Source organism: Globicephala melas, chromosome 10 (genome assembly GCF_963455315.2).
Source record: "Globicephala melas chromosome 10, mGloMel1.2, whole genome shotgun sequence".
In the NCBI taxonomy this organism is placed as follows: domain Eukaryota; kingdom Metazoa; phylum Chordata; class Mammalia; order Artiodactyla; family Delphinidae; genus Globicephala; species Globicephala melas.
In genome coordinates this window covers 48,045,976-48,064,025 of record NC_083323.1, presented here as the reverse complement: position 1 = coordinate 48,064,025, position 18,050 = coordinate 48,045,976, and the positions used below count along the sequence as shown (strand labels likewise).

The window sequence follows — 18,050 nt, the reverse complement described above, 5'->3', positions numbered from 1 at the left end:
TCATTCTTCTGGAATTATTGCTTGTGTCATTCTTCCCCATTAACCTATGAACTCCTTGAGGTGAGGGAGAATGTAGCCTTTCAACATTGATTCCACAACCTGTCCTGAGTATGGACTAAGCACTAGGCCTGAGCTAGACGGCTGGTAGCAAAGATAAGCAAGAAAGTTCCTGCACTCAATGTGCTCACAATCTGGTAGAGCAGGCCGATCTCCTCGTATATGATAAATCATTATCATAATATTGGTACGATCTATGCCATAATAAACAAATGAGATATAAACTGAAGGAGTGGTTTCAAAAGGGGGTCCTACCAGTCCTGCACTGTGTGTAAGGTGGAGCAGGAAGGAGCCGCAAAGAAGGCTGCATTCTATCCATACGGGAGGACCTCACTGATTGATGAATGAGAGGATGGACGAACATCCCCTCCATGTACACAGTGACCTAGTTTTATCTGACATCAACTTTTTTTAAAGAAGGGAGGGGAGATACAGAAATTCTGTAAAACTTTATTCAGTTCTATTTGTTACTGACATTCAAAACTCAATGTTTTAAATTGACTTTATCAGCAATCTTTGTTAATAATCTTAGTACTGTTATATTTCACAAATACATGATTTTAAACTTCTGTAGTCCTAAACTCAGATGAAAAAATAGGACGCTGATATTTCCAAAGTAAGGTGTTCTACTAGAAAGAGAAAAAAAAATCAATGGTGTGAACTCAGTATTAAAAACAATCCCTACAGCCAAAAAAAGGAGCTACTAAAAATGATATGAATAAACCATGCCTAACTCAGTTAAAGCCACACACACACCCCTTTTCAGGTCAAGTAACACCATCAGGTTACATAATATTAAATGCTATAAGTAGAACGTTTTCCTTTCTGGATTTCTTTTCCCAAATTAAGAATTCAACTAAGTTGTTTAAAATTTATATGTGAAAAATTCAAACTCAGAAAACTGGGGAATAAAATACTCCTTTTCCCAAAATCATCCCCTGAAAATGAAGAGTCATCTTATACCTAAAAGTCCTTACAGTGTCTGTCAAATTACAGAATGTCTCAATGTGGCACTTCATCTTGAAACAAAGTCCTATTTCTGGAAGACACATTAGAAAAAAATTATCTCAACCAATGCAGTTGGGAGGATTAGAAGACTACCTAACAATCAGGAAAAAAAGACATTTAACACAGATCCAGTAGTTATTCTGAGGATTGGACTTAACAGTTGCAGTTGCTGATTATTATTAAAAAACAGCCTTCAAGCGAGCATTAGGAATAGAGCCACTGGTTATAGTATAGAGATAACAAATATACAACCACTGGACAAATAAAATCAACTACCCTAATGTTATGTGAATAGGAACTTGGGACACAGGATAAAATACCTAGTGACTAGACTATAAATAGATTTAAAAAGTACAATATCTCAAAGAAGAAAGAGGGAAATGAAGATGATACATGGACTAGAAAACTGTAACATGATTCAAAGTGCGTTAATATTCTAATGATAAAAAAGTCGCTGATGTCCAAATGCATTTGACGAGTGTGAATAATATTCCATGAAATGTTAGGAGTAGGAAAATGAGGGAGTACCTTATACGTAGGTACCTCAAAATCAGCCACATACAGTAAGTATCTTCCAGGGAAAAAAATGTAAGATATAAGAAAATATGGCCCATATTAAATGTCTATGACCTGATCGACTAAAACTATTAGCACTATCAGTGATTGCTAACCTCATAACTAAAAATTCTTATTCTTTTCTAACTCCAATTTGTTTTTTTGAATGATTTTGACCATGAAGTTAAGGCAAACTATTCTACTAATTTAAACATTTTCAACCACCTATAGCAATTAATAAAACAAACCTTCAGAGAAGTCACATTACCAAGATATTATAATAGGAAATCTTAAAGACCGATCTTAAATTAACAACAAAAACAAAAATGTTCTCTTCCACAAGGGCAGGATAAGGACTGTCACATTATCACGACTCCAGACATAACAGTCCTCTGAGTCCATTAAATGTTTACATCTGAGGCCTAAATACCAACTCATCTTAGTTCAAAGAAGTCTCAGACTAAGTGATAATCTTTCCAAAACAAGGAGCTTCTCATGAACCCAACCTAGCAAAGTACCGGAACACGACAGGGCAGTGGCTGACACCTACCAACTGGCCACACACGCCCTCTATGGCCACACTCTGCTCCTGCCTTTGCCTGGGGTTTTCTCCCATTCCCCGTCAGACTCCTCAGGCACAGAGATCCTCACGGAGGTCTGGCATGGTCAGAAACTGCTCAAGAATTCAAAACTGACTCAATTCCTTTCTTCTGTCATGGCTGCTTTCAATGTTCTCATTTTTAACTTGATTTCACCAAGGTGAGTATAGGAATTTTGCCCCCAGTAATATTCGGTTGGCCGAAAAGTTCGTTCGGGTTTTCTGTGACATCGTATGGAAAAACCTGAACGAACTTTTTGGCCAACCCAATATCGTCACCAGGACATAGGTCTGGGAGCTGCCAGAGCCAAGAACCAGAAGCTCAAAGTGTCAGAGGCTGATTACACATAATTGTTAGCCATGGTTTAAAGTATGGAGCTAAATAAGATTCATTCCCCATCCAAATTATCCCTCTCTTTATAATGTCTAATCCAAAATGTTCTCATTTAGCTTATTCACACAGAAAGGGGAGCAAACCATCAAGATGTAGTTTAAAAGATGCTAACTACACAATAACCAAAAAAGCTCCACCGTTTATCCTTTGGCTATAAGAAGCTAGTACTAAACTAGCACTCACCAATTCTAGAATTACCCTTTTCTTCCAACCTTTCTTTAGGATCCTCAGAATTTCTCCCATATGTCAGGGTATCCCAACACTAGAACTCAAACCTCTATCAACACAGGCCACTCCTTCCTTGTGCTTGCAGACTGCACTATTAGTACATGCTAACAGGGCACGTCAGTCAGATAAACTAATCTTGAAAAATTAATCAATCTTGAATTGAGAGAGGTCTGAAGGTTATAAAATAATCAAATCTATAATGCTACAATTCTATAAACTGACTTCATTAACATAAATATTTGATTTTAAAAACATTTTTAACTTTAAAGACCTTATAATAATACTAATCTCTAAGTTAGTATTTTTAAAAAAACTAAACACACTGATAAACTATATCCTCATACATACAATTGAAGTTCCTGATACTTTTAGTGCTATTACCGCATCATACATTTTCATACTGTCATCTCTATTACTAGGTGAAACTATTGTGAAATCAAACTGATACAGTGCCAAAGAACATGTGGGCTTCCTGAGCTTATACACTCACCTGATTTGGTATGTTTTCCTTCACACGTGTCCAAGTCCCAGCTTTATAAAAATATTGGGCTGGGCTCAGAAATTTTGCTCTATATTCAGAATTCACCTTCCTAACAGAAATGAAATGAGAGTAAATATTTCACCATGTTGATCATCTAAATACCATGATATTTTTCTTACAAAATACATACCCAAGCCTTTGATGTCTCCAAGGAGTAAGTTTCTTTTTAGGCTGGTTTAAGTCTTTTGATTCCATCTCTGCTTCTAATTTTAAAGGATCATCTGTTTTATTATACTAAAATGAAAATAATTTTAACTTTTTATGCTCAATTTATGTTATACATTAAAGTGAAAACACAGGTGTTGTAAAGTATAGCTGGATACTGAATTACAATTCTGTTTTTAAAAGTAAGCTTTAACTACTAAAGATAACATAGAAATCATAAAAAATCAACAAGCAAGTTTTGAAACTAGTATATCTGGTTAGTTTCTTGAAGTATATAGCTCAGGATATGGTTTCATTTTCTAACAATAAAAATTTTAGATACTTGGCTAGGAAAAAGTTTTAATTAACAAACATCTAAATAAATAAACTTTATGTTAACGACCTATTGAACACTGGTCTTACATTTTCCCTTGATATTCTAAGTTTACATTTAATTGTTACTCATTGGGACCTTCCACTTAATTATTGTAAGTTAGCACACAGCTTTACTGAATAACTTAATTCTTTTTTTTTCAAGAACATCATAGGTCCAACAAGTATATATATTATTAAACATATACATCATATATAATATATATGTATGACTTATATATATGCATATATAATTTTTATATATGTATATTTATATATATATAAATTATTTTACTTTTAGTCATATAATTTTTATTCTTAGAACCCATAACATTTCAGGTATGACATTCCAGGAGATCAAAAAATAGGACTTACCCCTGATTTACCTATAATTTACAAAAATTTTAACCTGATGCTGTAACTGAAACAGCTGTAATTTCACACAGAGAAGTACGTTTGTATATACCAAGGTAAATCGTGTGAATTATACTGGCTATAATTTGGCATATTAAAGCTATGGTTTAAAATACATGTGTGGATGTGTGTTTCTATCTGATTTCCACTATTTAATTTAAAGTATGTGTTTCCATCACCACTGTAACCCCTGGAGCTCACATTACTATAAGGACAATCATTTGATATTAGACATAGCAGACTTACCTGCTGTATTGCTAAGCATATGCTGCACTGTATTACATTTAATTATTTAGATCTGTCTCCCCACTGACCCAAGAACTGCTTAGGGCTTAGTGTAGTTATCATTGTATTCTCAGTACCTACCTGGTGCCTGGTTTCTACCAGGTGCTAGATGAACATTTGACATTTAGTGAATAAATAAACAAATTAGTGAACTAGCTAAAAACAAAATCTCAAATGGTGATAAGTAAAAGGAAATTTGTAAAGTTCCAAATGGTGGTAAGTAAAAGAAAACGTGGAGAGTTTCAATTCATGAGGATTTTATTTTGTTTAAAGAGCTGACAAATACCTTCTTTTCAGGAGATATTGTTTCAAAATTTCCGTTCTCCTTCAAATGATTTCTTTGTTTTGGTTCTTTCACTGGAGATAAACCCTTAAAATTTCTTTTGTATTCAGTTTCATGGATGAATGAGTTACCTTTGAATTGTGGAACGAATTTGCTTTTATTGTGGAAAACCTTAAAAAAAAATTACTTTAGTTTAGTTTTTTGTTAAATATACAGAACTTCTTCAATTGCTTAAAAAATTTCACATATGAAGTTGAATCATAGGATACAAAAAAGGGAAAATTATATACGACTGTAATTTCATTTCACATGTCTAATTAACATCCATTGCAACAAAAGCAAAAACAAATGGGATTGCATCAAACTAAAAAACTTCTGTACAGAAAACAATCAACAGAGTGAAGAGACAGCATATTGAGTGGGAGAAAATATCTGCATTCATCTCATAAGGGGTCAATATTTAAAATATTTAAGGAACTCAACTCAACAGCAAGAAAACAACCCAATTAAAAAATGGGCAAAGAGGCATAAAAACAGACATATAGATCAATGGAACAGAATAAGGAGTCCAGAAATAAGCTCACATGTATATGGTCAATTAACTTATGACAAAGGAGCCAAGAACATACAATGGCGAAAGGGTCTCTTCAATAAATGGTGTTGAGAAAATTGGACAGCTACACACAAAAGAATGAAAATGGACCACTGTCTTGTGCCATACATAAAAATTAACTCAAAATGGATTAAAGACTTGAATGTAAGCCCTGAAACAATAAAACTGCTGGAAGAAATCATAGGCTAAGATCCTTGACATGGGTCTTGATGATGGTTTTTTGGATTTGACACCAAAAACAAAGGCAACCAAAGCAAAAATAAACAAGTGGGACTACATCAAACCAAGACACAATATTTTCAAATCATATATCTGATAAAGAGTTAATATTCAAAATAATAAAGAACTCATAAAACTCAATTAAAAAAAAGCAATCTGATTAAAAATGGGCAAAGGAACTTTTTTCCAAAGAAGACATACAAATGGCCAACAGGTACACGAACAGGTGCTCAACATCACTAATCATCAAGGAATAAACCAACATCAGTGAGATTTCACCTCACATGTTAGAATGGCTATTATCAAAAATACAAATGGTAACAAGTGTTGGCAAGGATGCAGAGAAAAGGGAACCCCGGTCCACCGTTGGTGGGAATGTAAATTGATATGGCCATTATGGAAAGCAGTATAGAGGGTCCTCAAAAAATTTAAAATAGATCCAGCAACCCCACTTCTAGGTATATATCCAAGGGAAATGAAATCAGTATCTCAAAAGATACCTACACTCCCATGTTCATTATAGCATTATTCACAGTAGCCAAGATATGGAATCAGTCTAAGTGTCCATGGACAGATGAATGGATAAAGAAAATGTATTATTATTCAGCCTTAAAAAAAAAATCCTCTCACTTGCAACAACATGCATGAACCTGGAGAACATATGCTAAGTGAAATGAGCCAGGCACAGAAAGACAAATACTGCATTATATGATCCCACTTATATGTGGAATCTAAAGGAACTCATAGAAGCAGCAAATAGAATGGTGGTTGCCAGGGGCCAGGGACCAGGGGGTGGGAGAAATGGGGAGATGCTGGTCAAAGGGTACAAAGTTTCAATTATGCAGGATAAATAATTATGGAGATCTGAAGTACAGCATGTATGTAGTTAACAATACTGTATTATGTACTTAAAATTTGCTAAAAGGATAGATCTTAAGTATTCTCACCACACACACAAAAAATGGTAACTACATGAGGTGATAGATGTGTTGATTAGCTTGATTGTGGTAATCATTTCAGAATGAATACATATGTCAAAACTTCACATCGTACATCATAAATATATAATTTTTTGTCAATTAGAGCTCAGTAAAGCTGGAGAGAAAATCCAAAGGTCAACTTTCTCTACTCATTACTATGTTTTGAATAATAGTTATTGTAATCAAATAATGCTTAAGCCAAAAGAAATAATGAACCATATCTTTTCTCCCCCAAGTTCCCCACCCCCCTATTAGTTTGGTAGTGAGAATAGTAAAATAGGCAGATTTTAATAATAAGAAAATACACATTAGCTTTACAAAGCAACTCTGTTGTCAGCTCTGCAGGGTTTTTTTCCTCCTTGACATGAATTTTTTTTCCTCCTACAACAATAAAAAAGTCTTAACGTTTTGAATATCTGACATATGCATTTGCTCAAGTTTTTTCCTTTGCTTATTTTTAGCTTAAAGCAAGGAAAAAAAGAGGTAATTTTCATGTCTCTATTTTTAAATGTTTTCTTTTATCCTTAATATTTCATAATATGGTTTCCATTTCATGGTCTATTACCACTGATTACAGAGAAAGCAAATAGAAAGGATATGGAGTTCAAATAAGGTACATTATTGCTTCACAACGCTGCATAATACACCTTCATACAGATCACAACCAAACAGTATATCTTTTTAAGTACAGTATAACCTCAAGGACTCTTCTGCCAAAAATTGTTCTGACTCTTTTACATATTAATATAAGACATCCTTTCAGAAAACAGGTGTCTGATAAAACAGAACGGAACAGCTCCTTTAGAGGTTCCCTATCAACAAGCTTTGAAAGTTTCTGTCACAGAGCTCTTCAATCCACAGACCCGAAAACTGATATGCTTTCAACTAACAAAGAGCATTTGCTTCCAAAAAAAATTCTCTGAAACCCTCACTAATGAAAGCAATAAAGCTAGTAGTGAAGGTATTGCTAGTGATTTATTTTATGTTATACTTCTGATACTATCAAAAGAACGTTTCTACATAATGCTTTCACTGAAGTATGCAGAAGTTGTCAATAGGGCTTTGATTTGAATCACCTCTACCTTAAAGGTAAGATATTCTACAAAAATTGAACAGTCATGATTTTTAGGCTGTAAGTAATTTTGTAGGTACACTTTCTATCCAACAACACTTGTGAGCCAGCAAAAGAAGTACTGATTCTATTCACTAGGTTTATAAAGGGTATGTATTGATTTATGTTATTTTATGTGTTCCTAAAATGTTATATAAATTTCAGTTTTTTAAAAACTGAATAACAAGTAAGCAAGCCTAAAGCTGCTACAATTTGTAGGATAACACTGGTACTATCTTAGTGTAAGATGACATGTTATTGTCTTGCTGAATCTAATTATCCTCTTGGTCCTTATGGGTGTATAAAGTATATAGGTGAGTGAGAAAGAAAAGACTAAGCTGTCATGAGCCTTTGGGGATATTCTAAATGGAAGTATTTCCTACCTAAGCCTAGGAGTATGGTTAAGAACATAAATGAGCTAAGAACTGTATGGAGAATTCTAGTAGTAAAACAACAGAGTATATATTAGTAATGGTAGTCTAATACTAAAATTGTGTGAGGATACAATGAAACCTAATATCACATTTAGTTACCATTATAGCTTTTGAATTTATAAATATAGTTAAACTGACAATTCCTATCACTGCTCATTTGATATAAGGACAAAATTATATATCTTGCATCACTTTCAACCTATTTTGTACTTATTAAAATAAATATCCAATGCAGTTACACCTTTCTTAGAAGACAGAAAACATGCAATATATTAGTCAACAAAATTCAACATTTCAGAATACAATCAATTTAACAATTTTTTAATAAATAAAAAAAATTCACAGCATGCAAAAACTTACCAGTCCTCAAGTTTTCATTACCCTGTCTCATATTTAGTATATGTGATGGATCTGGCAACAATGATCATCAGTAGCCTAGGACAGTATAATATTACTACTATAAATCAGAAGTAATAGGATGATTTTAGCAAAACTCTCATTTTCACGTTTCTAGAACCCACCTTCAGGCCTTCTTAAGTATCTAATTTCTTTCAGTTCTTAGTTCTATGTAAATCTGCAACACTAGATTAGATGATATTCCTCAAAAATGTATTGCATCCATTAAACTACCTGATTGGCTGCAAAAGCTGAAGTAGTTTCTTTAGGGGTCTTCCAAACAAACTGCCTTTGATATTCAGAATTTCTCAAGACATTATGTGAAGGAACAACAGTCAGTCCAGCTTTTTTCTGTAGAAGTCTATCCAACTGTTAGGGAAAAAAAAAATCCAACTCAAAGTTATTAAAAATTTCTATTCAAACTTTTTCTTTTTTTTAACTGTGGTAAAAAACATAGAACATAAAACTCTACCCTCTTAACAAATTCTTAAGTGCACAGTAAGGTATCATTAACTATATGCACATCGTCATACAGAAACCTTTCTTTAATTGTTAGTCTTCCTTTAAATTGTGAAACTCTTTAAAATTCCCTTAATACCGTCAAGGAATTATTGTGCATCCCAGCAAAAGATAACATTTCTCTCATTGCTTCTCGGCCTTTTGGCTAAGATCAAGTGTAGATAACATTTCTCAGTCCCTTCCTACCAATTATGCATAAGTGAATATATTACTAAGAAACAACAGCACATTACCTTGTCCACAGCTTGCTTTGGGGACACCCCTTCCCCTGCCCACCAGACTTACATGTCACCTTCCTTGATTCCCATGCCCCCTGGTCTTCCAACACTTCTAAATGCCTCTCCGTGGTTCCAGTCAGCGGTGGACATGAGATGGGGAGGAAGCAGTAGAGTGGAGAAAAATGGGGAAGCAGTGAGGCGTCTGCACGGGTCCCTGCAGCCTCTGCTTATGTGCTCGCAGGGACCTGCCGCAGGCCAGCTGGGACATAAGAGAGCAGAACTGCAAGATCTTTTGAGATCTAGCCAGACCTCTCCTTCCTTTTGCATTTTGTCAATTGAGACTCTGTTTTTTCTGCTAGTACACAATAAGAAATTGAAAAGGGCCTAGGTATAAGTCAGCTCACCATCCCTGCCAGAGGTAATGGCCTACTCCCTTTCTCTGTCTCAACTTGATCTGTCCCTTAGGACTCAGGTGCTGATATATGATAAATAAAATCCAGAGGCAGGCTGTGTACCCAACGAAGGGATATCTTAGTAAAACCAGTACAAAATGGCAACTATTAAGAAGAGAACTAAGTCATAATAACTAAAGTCAACAGCCTCTTATCAACTCTTCTACAGACACTGGACAAGAAAACAAATAATGGAAAAATTGAAGCACAAAATGTAATATTACTGAAATGATGATGAAATTTACAAAGAATTCTATGCTTCTGAAAGGAAATACAGTGAATATACCTACCCCACCATCTATGTTTTCTGAAAGAAGCTTGGTAGAATGTTCCAGCTCCACATTTTCATTAACTGGTACATGATTTGCTACTATAGCCTCCTTATTTTCCACAATTTCTGAAGCCCCTTCAGCTCTGGAGTCTGCAGAGTGAGATCTGGTTCTCTTGGGAACCCTGGAGGCGTCTAGTGCAAGAACCCTTTCTTGGTTAACATCTTCTTTTTGTTCTGGTTCTGGTGTTCTGGGGGCTTCGGGTTCTGGTGATACAACCACAGCGTTCTCTGAGGTAGCTCCATTCCACTCAAGAGATTTTGAAATCTGTGGGTCATGGTGAGGGACTCTTCTTTTGGAAATAAAACTTGGCTCTTTTGTGATTCCTACAAAATATAATATACAAAAATAGCAGATACCAAAGCATCAAGCTACAAAGACAACTTTTAATCACATGTATGAGAGGAGAAATGGAATTTAAAATTCAGTTGAGATACACAATATCCTTCCAGTTACGGGATTAAAAAAAGTACAGTTTTTCCACATAATATCTTTAATTTTGTTTTAAAGAAATATTAAACGTTTGACCATAATTTTTAAATTGAGGTCACAATGTTCGAGTTATCCTAAGACAAGTTGCTAGAATCACAACGTGATGGACCTGGCAAGCCAGGTGGAATGTGTTGCCTCCGTTTCTAATTACTTTCCTGTGCTACTTTACAGAACAAAGGGCCCTGGTGCTGTCAAAATTTGGAACTTTTCACAAAGCTTCTCTTATGTACAGCAGACCAAGATGAGAAGGGGTGAGATGTCATTATGCTGGATCTTAGTTCTACATTTGCCTTGAGTTCCTGAGAAGTAAAGAGAATGAACCCTTTTGACAAGACCTAAGATACTATTTCTCTATATTTCTGTCTGGCAAGCAAATGTCCAAAAACTTAACCTTCTACCCAGGTAAGAGAAGCTCTGTGGAATGACAGTCACTGAGATACTGCCCTAGTTTGGAGCCATTCTTTAAAAAGAAAGAAGACAGTGCAGGGTGGGGTAGAGAAGAAAGATTAAGAATGGAAGAGAAGGGAAGGTAGACAGACAACCTGGCATTAGGTAAAACCAGAGTCCTTTAGCCTCTATCATGGATGTTCTGGCCATCAAACCCAGGGTCCCCACCCTTACAAGTCTGCCCTAGACCATGGTCTCCAAACTGGGTGCATATATATCTGGAGGCACAGAAAGACATTCTGTGGGGGGGCAGGAGCAGAAATGGGCAGCTTAAGGGAATCACTTTCCAGATCCTAACTTCCATGTGTGCTACTTCCTGACAGCCTAAGGGCTGCATCTGCCATCTGTAGTTTCCTTTCTCACCACTCCCTTCATAATCACCCTCTTCCCACTTCATACAAGAAAGACACGCCTCTCAACCACCCTATGGAATAAAAAAATTGTCATAGGTGGGGAGGACAAACAAAGGAACAATTCAAGAAAGCACAACTCCTGAGGAAGAGTATTTGACAGAAAGCAACAAAGGCAGAGATTAGAAATAACAAAAGAACAGTGCATTATTTTATCCAGCACAACACCTTTTCCATCTACCTATCTTAGAATTAAAATTCAGGATGTAAGACAGTCATTATGTGAAATGCATATATGCATATTAATGCATTTATGTGGACCAAAAAATAAAGTCAGACTTTTTTCTCACAGAATAATTCTAATTTACATGATTAGTTTTCTAGTGAGGACTGACTTTACCAATTAAATGATGAACATTTACCATAAACTGAGCTCAATCGCTAGCTCCAAAATTTTAACAAAAGACATGTAAAACATATACACAATATTCAATATGCTAGAAATCATATCCTTTGAAACTATTCATTACACTTTTGATAAAAAAGAACTTAAATATCAACTTTAAAATGTGAACAGAGATAAGAGTTTCTAAATTCTTTTAGCGGGTATGAAAGCACAAAAGCTTGAAGACCACTGCCCCAGACTTCTCTCTTTAACACAGAGCAGGGCTGCTGGAAGAAGAGCAAAATGAAAAGAGAAGATTCTCAAGTGGTCCACCCTTGTCTCCTAGCATGGTGGAAAATACACTATGAGGAAAAATAAGCACAGAACGCCCAGCCAGCCTTCGGTAACACCGCTGCTGTTCTTTCCTGGCCCCCACCTCCCTTTCTGAGCAACCTAGAGTTCTCACTCTGCCCCTCCCCCTTACCTCCCTGTTAACAGGCCTCCCCCTAGACCATTCCTTCCTAACAAGGTACCATACTCCAAAGTGGCTCTGCTCCCGCAGTCTCATTTCATCACCCCTACCCTCACATGTAGCTGATCCAAGCTAAAATGTTACATGGGGGCAACTATGTGGTTAACCAATGCCCCGTGTCATAACATCCCCCAAGGCCCTCAGTGGGCTAGCTACATTTTGAGAGATTTATGTTGGGATTCTTAATCTAATGGAGCCTCGAATCTGTGGAGTTTCTGGTCATTCGGAGAGGATTATGAGCACCACCCTGCCCAAGATGCAGTGACACCCAGTCTTTGAAGCCAGGCTCTGGGCAAAGGGTCCTGACAATTCAGAGGAATCCTAAAAGAACCACCCACTCTCATCCACTTTTCCCTTTGTTCTCCAAACCTAATCCTGGAAACACTCTCATCTTACTAATTTCCCAGGCTTGCCACCCCACATGTAAGTCTTTCTTCTCCTGGCTTCAAACATCTAAGTTGGAGGAACTTATATACTACACATCTGGCACTCTCACACATGTCACGGGTTGGGCACCAAGCACTCATCTGTATATATGCACCTAGCCCTTAAGAGGAACATCTCATTTCATCCCTCCTAGGAATCCTGTGCAATGGGCTTCCCAACTCCCACTTGGTGAAACAGGCCCAATTTGCCCGAAGTCACACAGCAAATGTGGATTCAAACCCAGGTTTATTCATTCATTCAAAAATGAAGTTTAATAAACTCCAGAGTATGCCAAGGCCCTGTGTCATGTACTAAGCAGGAACAAGGTGGTGAAGACAGACAGAGCCCTGCTCTCAGAGATCTTATGTTCTAGTGAGGGAGAATTAAGCAAGCAGGTTGAATGGAATCAGTCTGTCTCTTTCCCCTTCTACCACACTCTGGGAAACCTTAGCCGAGGGTTCTAACTTCCCTGAGATACAGGGAGGAAGCATGTGTGATGACAAGAACATGGCCTCTGAACTCACAGGCTTTGAACAACACAGACTTGATTTCAAATCATGGTTCTGTCATTTATGAGTGTGAACCTTGGGCAAACTGCTTTATCTATCTAAGCTTCCATTCCTCAAGACCTTGGGAGTACCCCTCCCCACACTTGTCCACACTCAGCTTTCATGTCTCAGCTCCAATATCACTTCAAATAAGCCTTTCCTGACCACTGATTCTAAAGTGTATTCCCTCCAACCCACCCCTCCTTCCAGTTATCTATCACACCAGCCTACAATTTTATATAACAACCTGAAATCCCCTGGTTTATTTATTGAGTTACTTGTTTACTGTTTTCCCCACAGTTAAGGGTCTTTGTCTGGTTCAAAGTTATATCCCTAGAAGAGAGGAATAGTCATGGCCTACAGTAAACCCTCAATAAGTATTTGTTAAACAAACGAGTAAATCAACCAGGCCAACTGAACAATGCTTCACAAATTTTTTTCTTTTTTTTTGTGTGGTACGCGGGCCTCTCACTGTTGTGGCCTCTCCCGTTGCGGAGCACAGGCTCCGGACGCGCAGGCTCAGCGGCCATGGCCCATGGGCCCAGCCGCTCCGTGGCATGTGGGATCCTCCCGGACCGTGGCACGAACCTGTGTCCCCTGCATCGGCAGGCGGACCCCCAACCACTGAGCCACCAGGGAAGCCCACTTCACAAATTTTTAATAAATCATTTTGCAAACTTGACCCCGAGGTTTATTCAACTTATAATGACTACTAGCTGTTCAACTTACCTAATTGATCTGATCTAAGTCCAGCCCATGGGTACCTTCTCCCCAATGAGGAATTACAGGACTCTGACAAATATGACTTTTTCCACAGAAAGTTTCTCTGGTATTCACTCAACCCCTGTAATGCAAAGTACAATTTGAGTAAAACGTAAGTAATGAAAGTTGTTTTAAGGTAGACATCAGTAAAAATCATTTCTGAACCTCTAAAAAGAGTTGAAAGACTTAAGACTGATAATTAAACATAGAAGAGGTCCTTAATAATAGCTCCCAACATTGACCCAGCCCTGTGCTACCAGTTCATAGTGTTATATCCTTTAATCCTCACAACCACTTGAGAGAGATGTTACAAGGATTCTGAGGCTCAGAGTGGCTACCCTTTTGCTGGTTGTCTGATTCAAAGCCTGAGGTCTTGTCTGATAATGGGTGGCAATCTAAATCCTCATCACTATAATTATCCTAACTAACGAAGTTCTCACCAAGTACACAATATAATATAATATGCCTAATCCCTTTAGAAGTTTTGTAAAGTCAACCAAGAAAAGCCAAATTCCCTCCCATTCTGGATGCAAACCCTCAAGATAAAAGAAGACAGTCAGGGCTTGTGGAACACTGTGGTCAACTGTTATGTTGAAGGGTGCTTGACCATGACAGCTACCAGCTACCTGGAACTATTAACAAACCTTAAACAAATGCACAATTGTGAAGAATGTGTATTTCTTATACCCTGTCTTTATCTTGTCAGGGTACCATTTCTCAAGCCTTTAAAAGACATAATACACTTTAAAGTTTTAAAGGGAAGGGGTGTTAAAAGCTAAGCTGTGATGTGGTCCACAGGTGTCCCAATCTGAAGCCACCGTAGTTCCCATTATAAAGTGCCCTCCATCTACACGCCTCTGAGCTCTCCCCGCCCCCACCCACCCAAATAAATCCACCTCAAACCATCTAACTATTCCACTCGGCAACTCGGAAGTGAGTGTGAGCGGAGAGGGGGCTAGGTAAGAGGACAAGAGCAGCATCCTCTACGATGGTTACAGGCAGGATCGGGAGCTGACAGGCTCAGCAGGGCCGAGGGGCGCGGCCCAGGAAGCCAGTGAGGCTCCGGCGCCCTGCACCCGCCCTGTCCCAGCTCCCCCCATCAGGCTTCGGCCCCCGGGGACCCCGGCCTCACCTTGAAGCGCACCGGCATGTCGCCCGGCGCTGGAGCCCCAGTCACTCCGACAGTTAATGAGACAAAAAGCCCGGAGGGGGCGGGGCGACAACAGGAGGTTCCCTAGCAAAAGCCTCGGCCCAGCGTCCCCGACTACGCGCCGGCGCACTCCGCGCTTGTCTCCTTGAGCCGTGTCGCTCTGCCTTTCCCCGCCCATTCTGAAGACTGAAAACCAGTAGAGACTCGGAGAGCCCCGCACCGTCATTAAGAGTCGACCAATCAGTGCTGGAAAGGAGAACGCCCGCCTCCCCAGCCAAATCCCGGGGATTGATAGAGATGGCGGGCGGAAGGCCGGCCAATGAGGCTCCCGGGCCCGGAGTGGGCGGGGCCCCGCGGGAGCTTCGTCCTGAGGAGAGCTCGACGGCGTCTGCTTTGTCGCGTCCTGCGCACCAATGGGTCTGCGTGCCGCTGGGATTCGTGAGTCGCCGGCCTCGCTGGACCCAGGTTCTTCACGTCATAAAACAGGAAGGTGTGTTTTTAGTTCCAACATGTATGACAGAACGGAGTGTTTCTTTGTCTGAAATGAAAATATTCAGGTCTGTTCTTTAGAATATCAATTCCTGCCACCGACAACCGTGCTACACTATTTACTGTCACGTCAAAAGGAAGAGGCCAGAAAATAAATATGGCTTACAGGCCAAAAAACTTTTTTACTGAATCTTGATAGACAAACTGCTGACTTCCCAGTGATGTTCTTGCCTCCCACAGCCCCCACCCCACCCCGCCTCCGCCCCAAAAGATGTACATGTAGCTCCTAGATTAGGAAACTTTCGTTAATGATGCTTGTGAGTCTCAGCTTCCAAGGTTTCAGCCTTGTCTCTCCTCTCACCCTTTTTAAAAATAAAATTCCACTTGAATTTTACAGATTTTTGCCATCATCAGTATATCTTGAGATTCTACCATTGACAGAACACTGTGCTGACCCTGGCGATGGAAAAGTCATAAATTGTCCAGATAGTTCTCTAATATGCTTGGGGAGAATGAACATATATTTATTCAATACTATTGTACAATGTATCATGTGCTAAATTTCCAAATGAGAGGTATGAATGATAAACGAATTGGAGGAAGGAGTCATCCCCAAGGTCAGAGATGGTTAGAAAAAGCCTTAGGAAGAAATATTCAGACTTAGCCTTGAAGTTTAGAAGAATTGAAATAAGTAAAGAGGAAAATGGGACAATCAAAGGGCAGATGTCTGAATGGAATGCTGCCAGGCTTTTTCCAGAACAATGAATGCAGTTTCGTTTTACTTCTGTCATTTGTTGACTGAAGAAAAGGATACCCTCTTTTAAACTTTCAAATATTATTAATCCTTTCTGCAGAGGCTTGTCTTCTGAATCCTAATTGATGTCTCAGTTCTTCTTCATCATCACTAAGATACTTAAAATTTCATTTGAAGGAGCCATCTGATATATGAAACAAAGAGAATATTAAATTAGTCCCTATGCAGCCATGCATCCAGAGGGCCCTTGATAAATGTTAATTGGTGATGACAGCATCTCTGTCGTGTAAATTAAGAATGGCACAAACACACAGTGGAACATAAAACAAAAGTCCTCTGCAGGAAAGCAGCCCAGATCTTACAGGATAGGAAAGACACAGATCTGGTTGTACACAAAGCTTTGTTACCACATAATGCTAAGGTGAAATCAGTAGAAGTAAGTATACAGAATGTAGCCTGTCTACCAAACAAGGGCAATGATAACTATAGTTGAGCTCTGCTGAGCAGGGAACAAATGTCAAGAAAACCAAACAGCAGATGGTAAAAAATGACTTAGTCACAACCTGAGTTTGCTGAGATGTATTATAAGGACTCAAGGAAGACGAATAGTTTACTTTGTTATTTTTAAGAAAAGCCTATTTCAGTTTATGAGCCAAAGATGTAGAAATGAAAAGAGCGACAGTGTTGCTAAAGGAGAGTTTTGTGGCCTGTGTTTTACCAGCTCCTAACACTCTCCACTACTGTAGGCAGCAGACCCGGTACCCCACAAAGTTCCACCCAAGTGTTCTGGAGAGTGCCTAGGAAGTGTCTCATATGTGCTTACAGCTACCACATATAGTTTGCCCAGCAGCACTGCCACTTCTTCCAATAGCCACACATCTCTAGGTGTCACTCTTCTTGCTGGCCACCAACATTTCCTGTGGCCTGAGTTACCACAGGCGCAGCATGGAACCTCCTTGGGCTATTCAACCCTGGCGGGAATCTGTGGCAAATCACCTCCATACATTTTTTGTGTTACCCTCTATTGAATGAGTACCAAAGTGTCTTACAGAGCTTTTCCACTTGTATTTTAGCCTTCCTTCTCTCCAAAGGACTCAAGGTGAAGTCCATTGGGTGTGGGCCAGAAAGTAATTCCTCAAATGATGGATCGAATTCCTTGAGATGAGGGTGTCACAACTGGCTCCCTCTTCCCTTTCTTTTTTTTTTTTTTTTTTTTGCGGTACGCGGGCCTCTCGCTGCTGTGGCCTCTCCCGTTACGGAGCACAGGCTCCGGACGCGCAGGCTCAGCGGCCACGGCTCACGGGCCCAGCCGCTCCGCGGCATGTGGGATCTTCCCGGACCGGGGCACGAACCCGTGTCCCCTGCATCGGCAGGCGGACTCTCAACCACTGCGCCACCAGGGAAGCCCCCTCTTCCCTTTCTTGATTTCTCTGTTTCTCATGCAAATAGATTTCTGTTTATTGCCTGTGAGAGACAAACTGATACAACCTCTATAAAAGGCAATTTGGCAGTGCTTTTCACCCAGCAATTCCACTTTTGTAAGTTATCTTACACATATACGTGCC

At 38.9% G+C, this 18,050-nt stretch overlaps 1 protein-coding gene across 3 annotated transcripts in view; it reads right to left on the bottom strand.

Annotated features, from left to right (window-relative positions):
* The window catches only part of MDM1 (Mdm1 nuclear protein), a 29,105-nt gene extending 13,725 nt beyond the window's left edge, over positions 1 to 15,380 (bottom strand). For 2 of the 3 annotated variants that reach the window (XM_030866349.2, XM_030866350.2), the window contains exons 1-7: positions 15,225 to 15,380; positions 14,060 to 14,174; positions 10,112 to 10,476; positions 8,867 to 9,001; positions 4,883 to 5,050; positions 3,512 to 3,615; positions 3,331 to 3,430 (exon numbers count right to left, since the gene is read on the bottom strand). In XM_030866349.2, the coding sequence (XP_030722209.1) occupies positions 3,331 to 3,430; positions 3,512 to 3,615; positions 4,883 to 5,050; positions 8,867 to 9,001; positions 10,112 to 10,476; positions 14,060 to 14,174; positions 15,225 to 15,242 (1,005 nt within the window). In that variant the 5' untranslated portion in view covers positions 15,243 to 15,380. Of the gene's footprint in view, positions 1 to 3,330; positions 3,431 to 3,511; positions 3,616 to 4,882; positions 5,051 to 8,866; positions 9,002 to 10,111; positions 10,477 to 10,864; positions 10,942 to 14,059; positions 14,175 to 15,224 lie in introns of those variants that run through there. The other variant, XM_030866352.2, reaches the window with a different exon arrangement.
* Between the last annotated feature and the right edge of the window lie 2,670 nt (positions 15,381 to 18,050).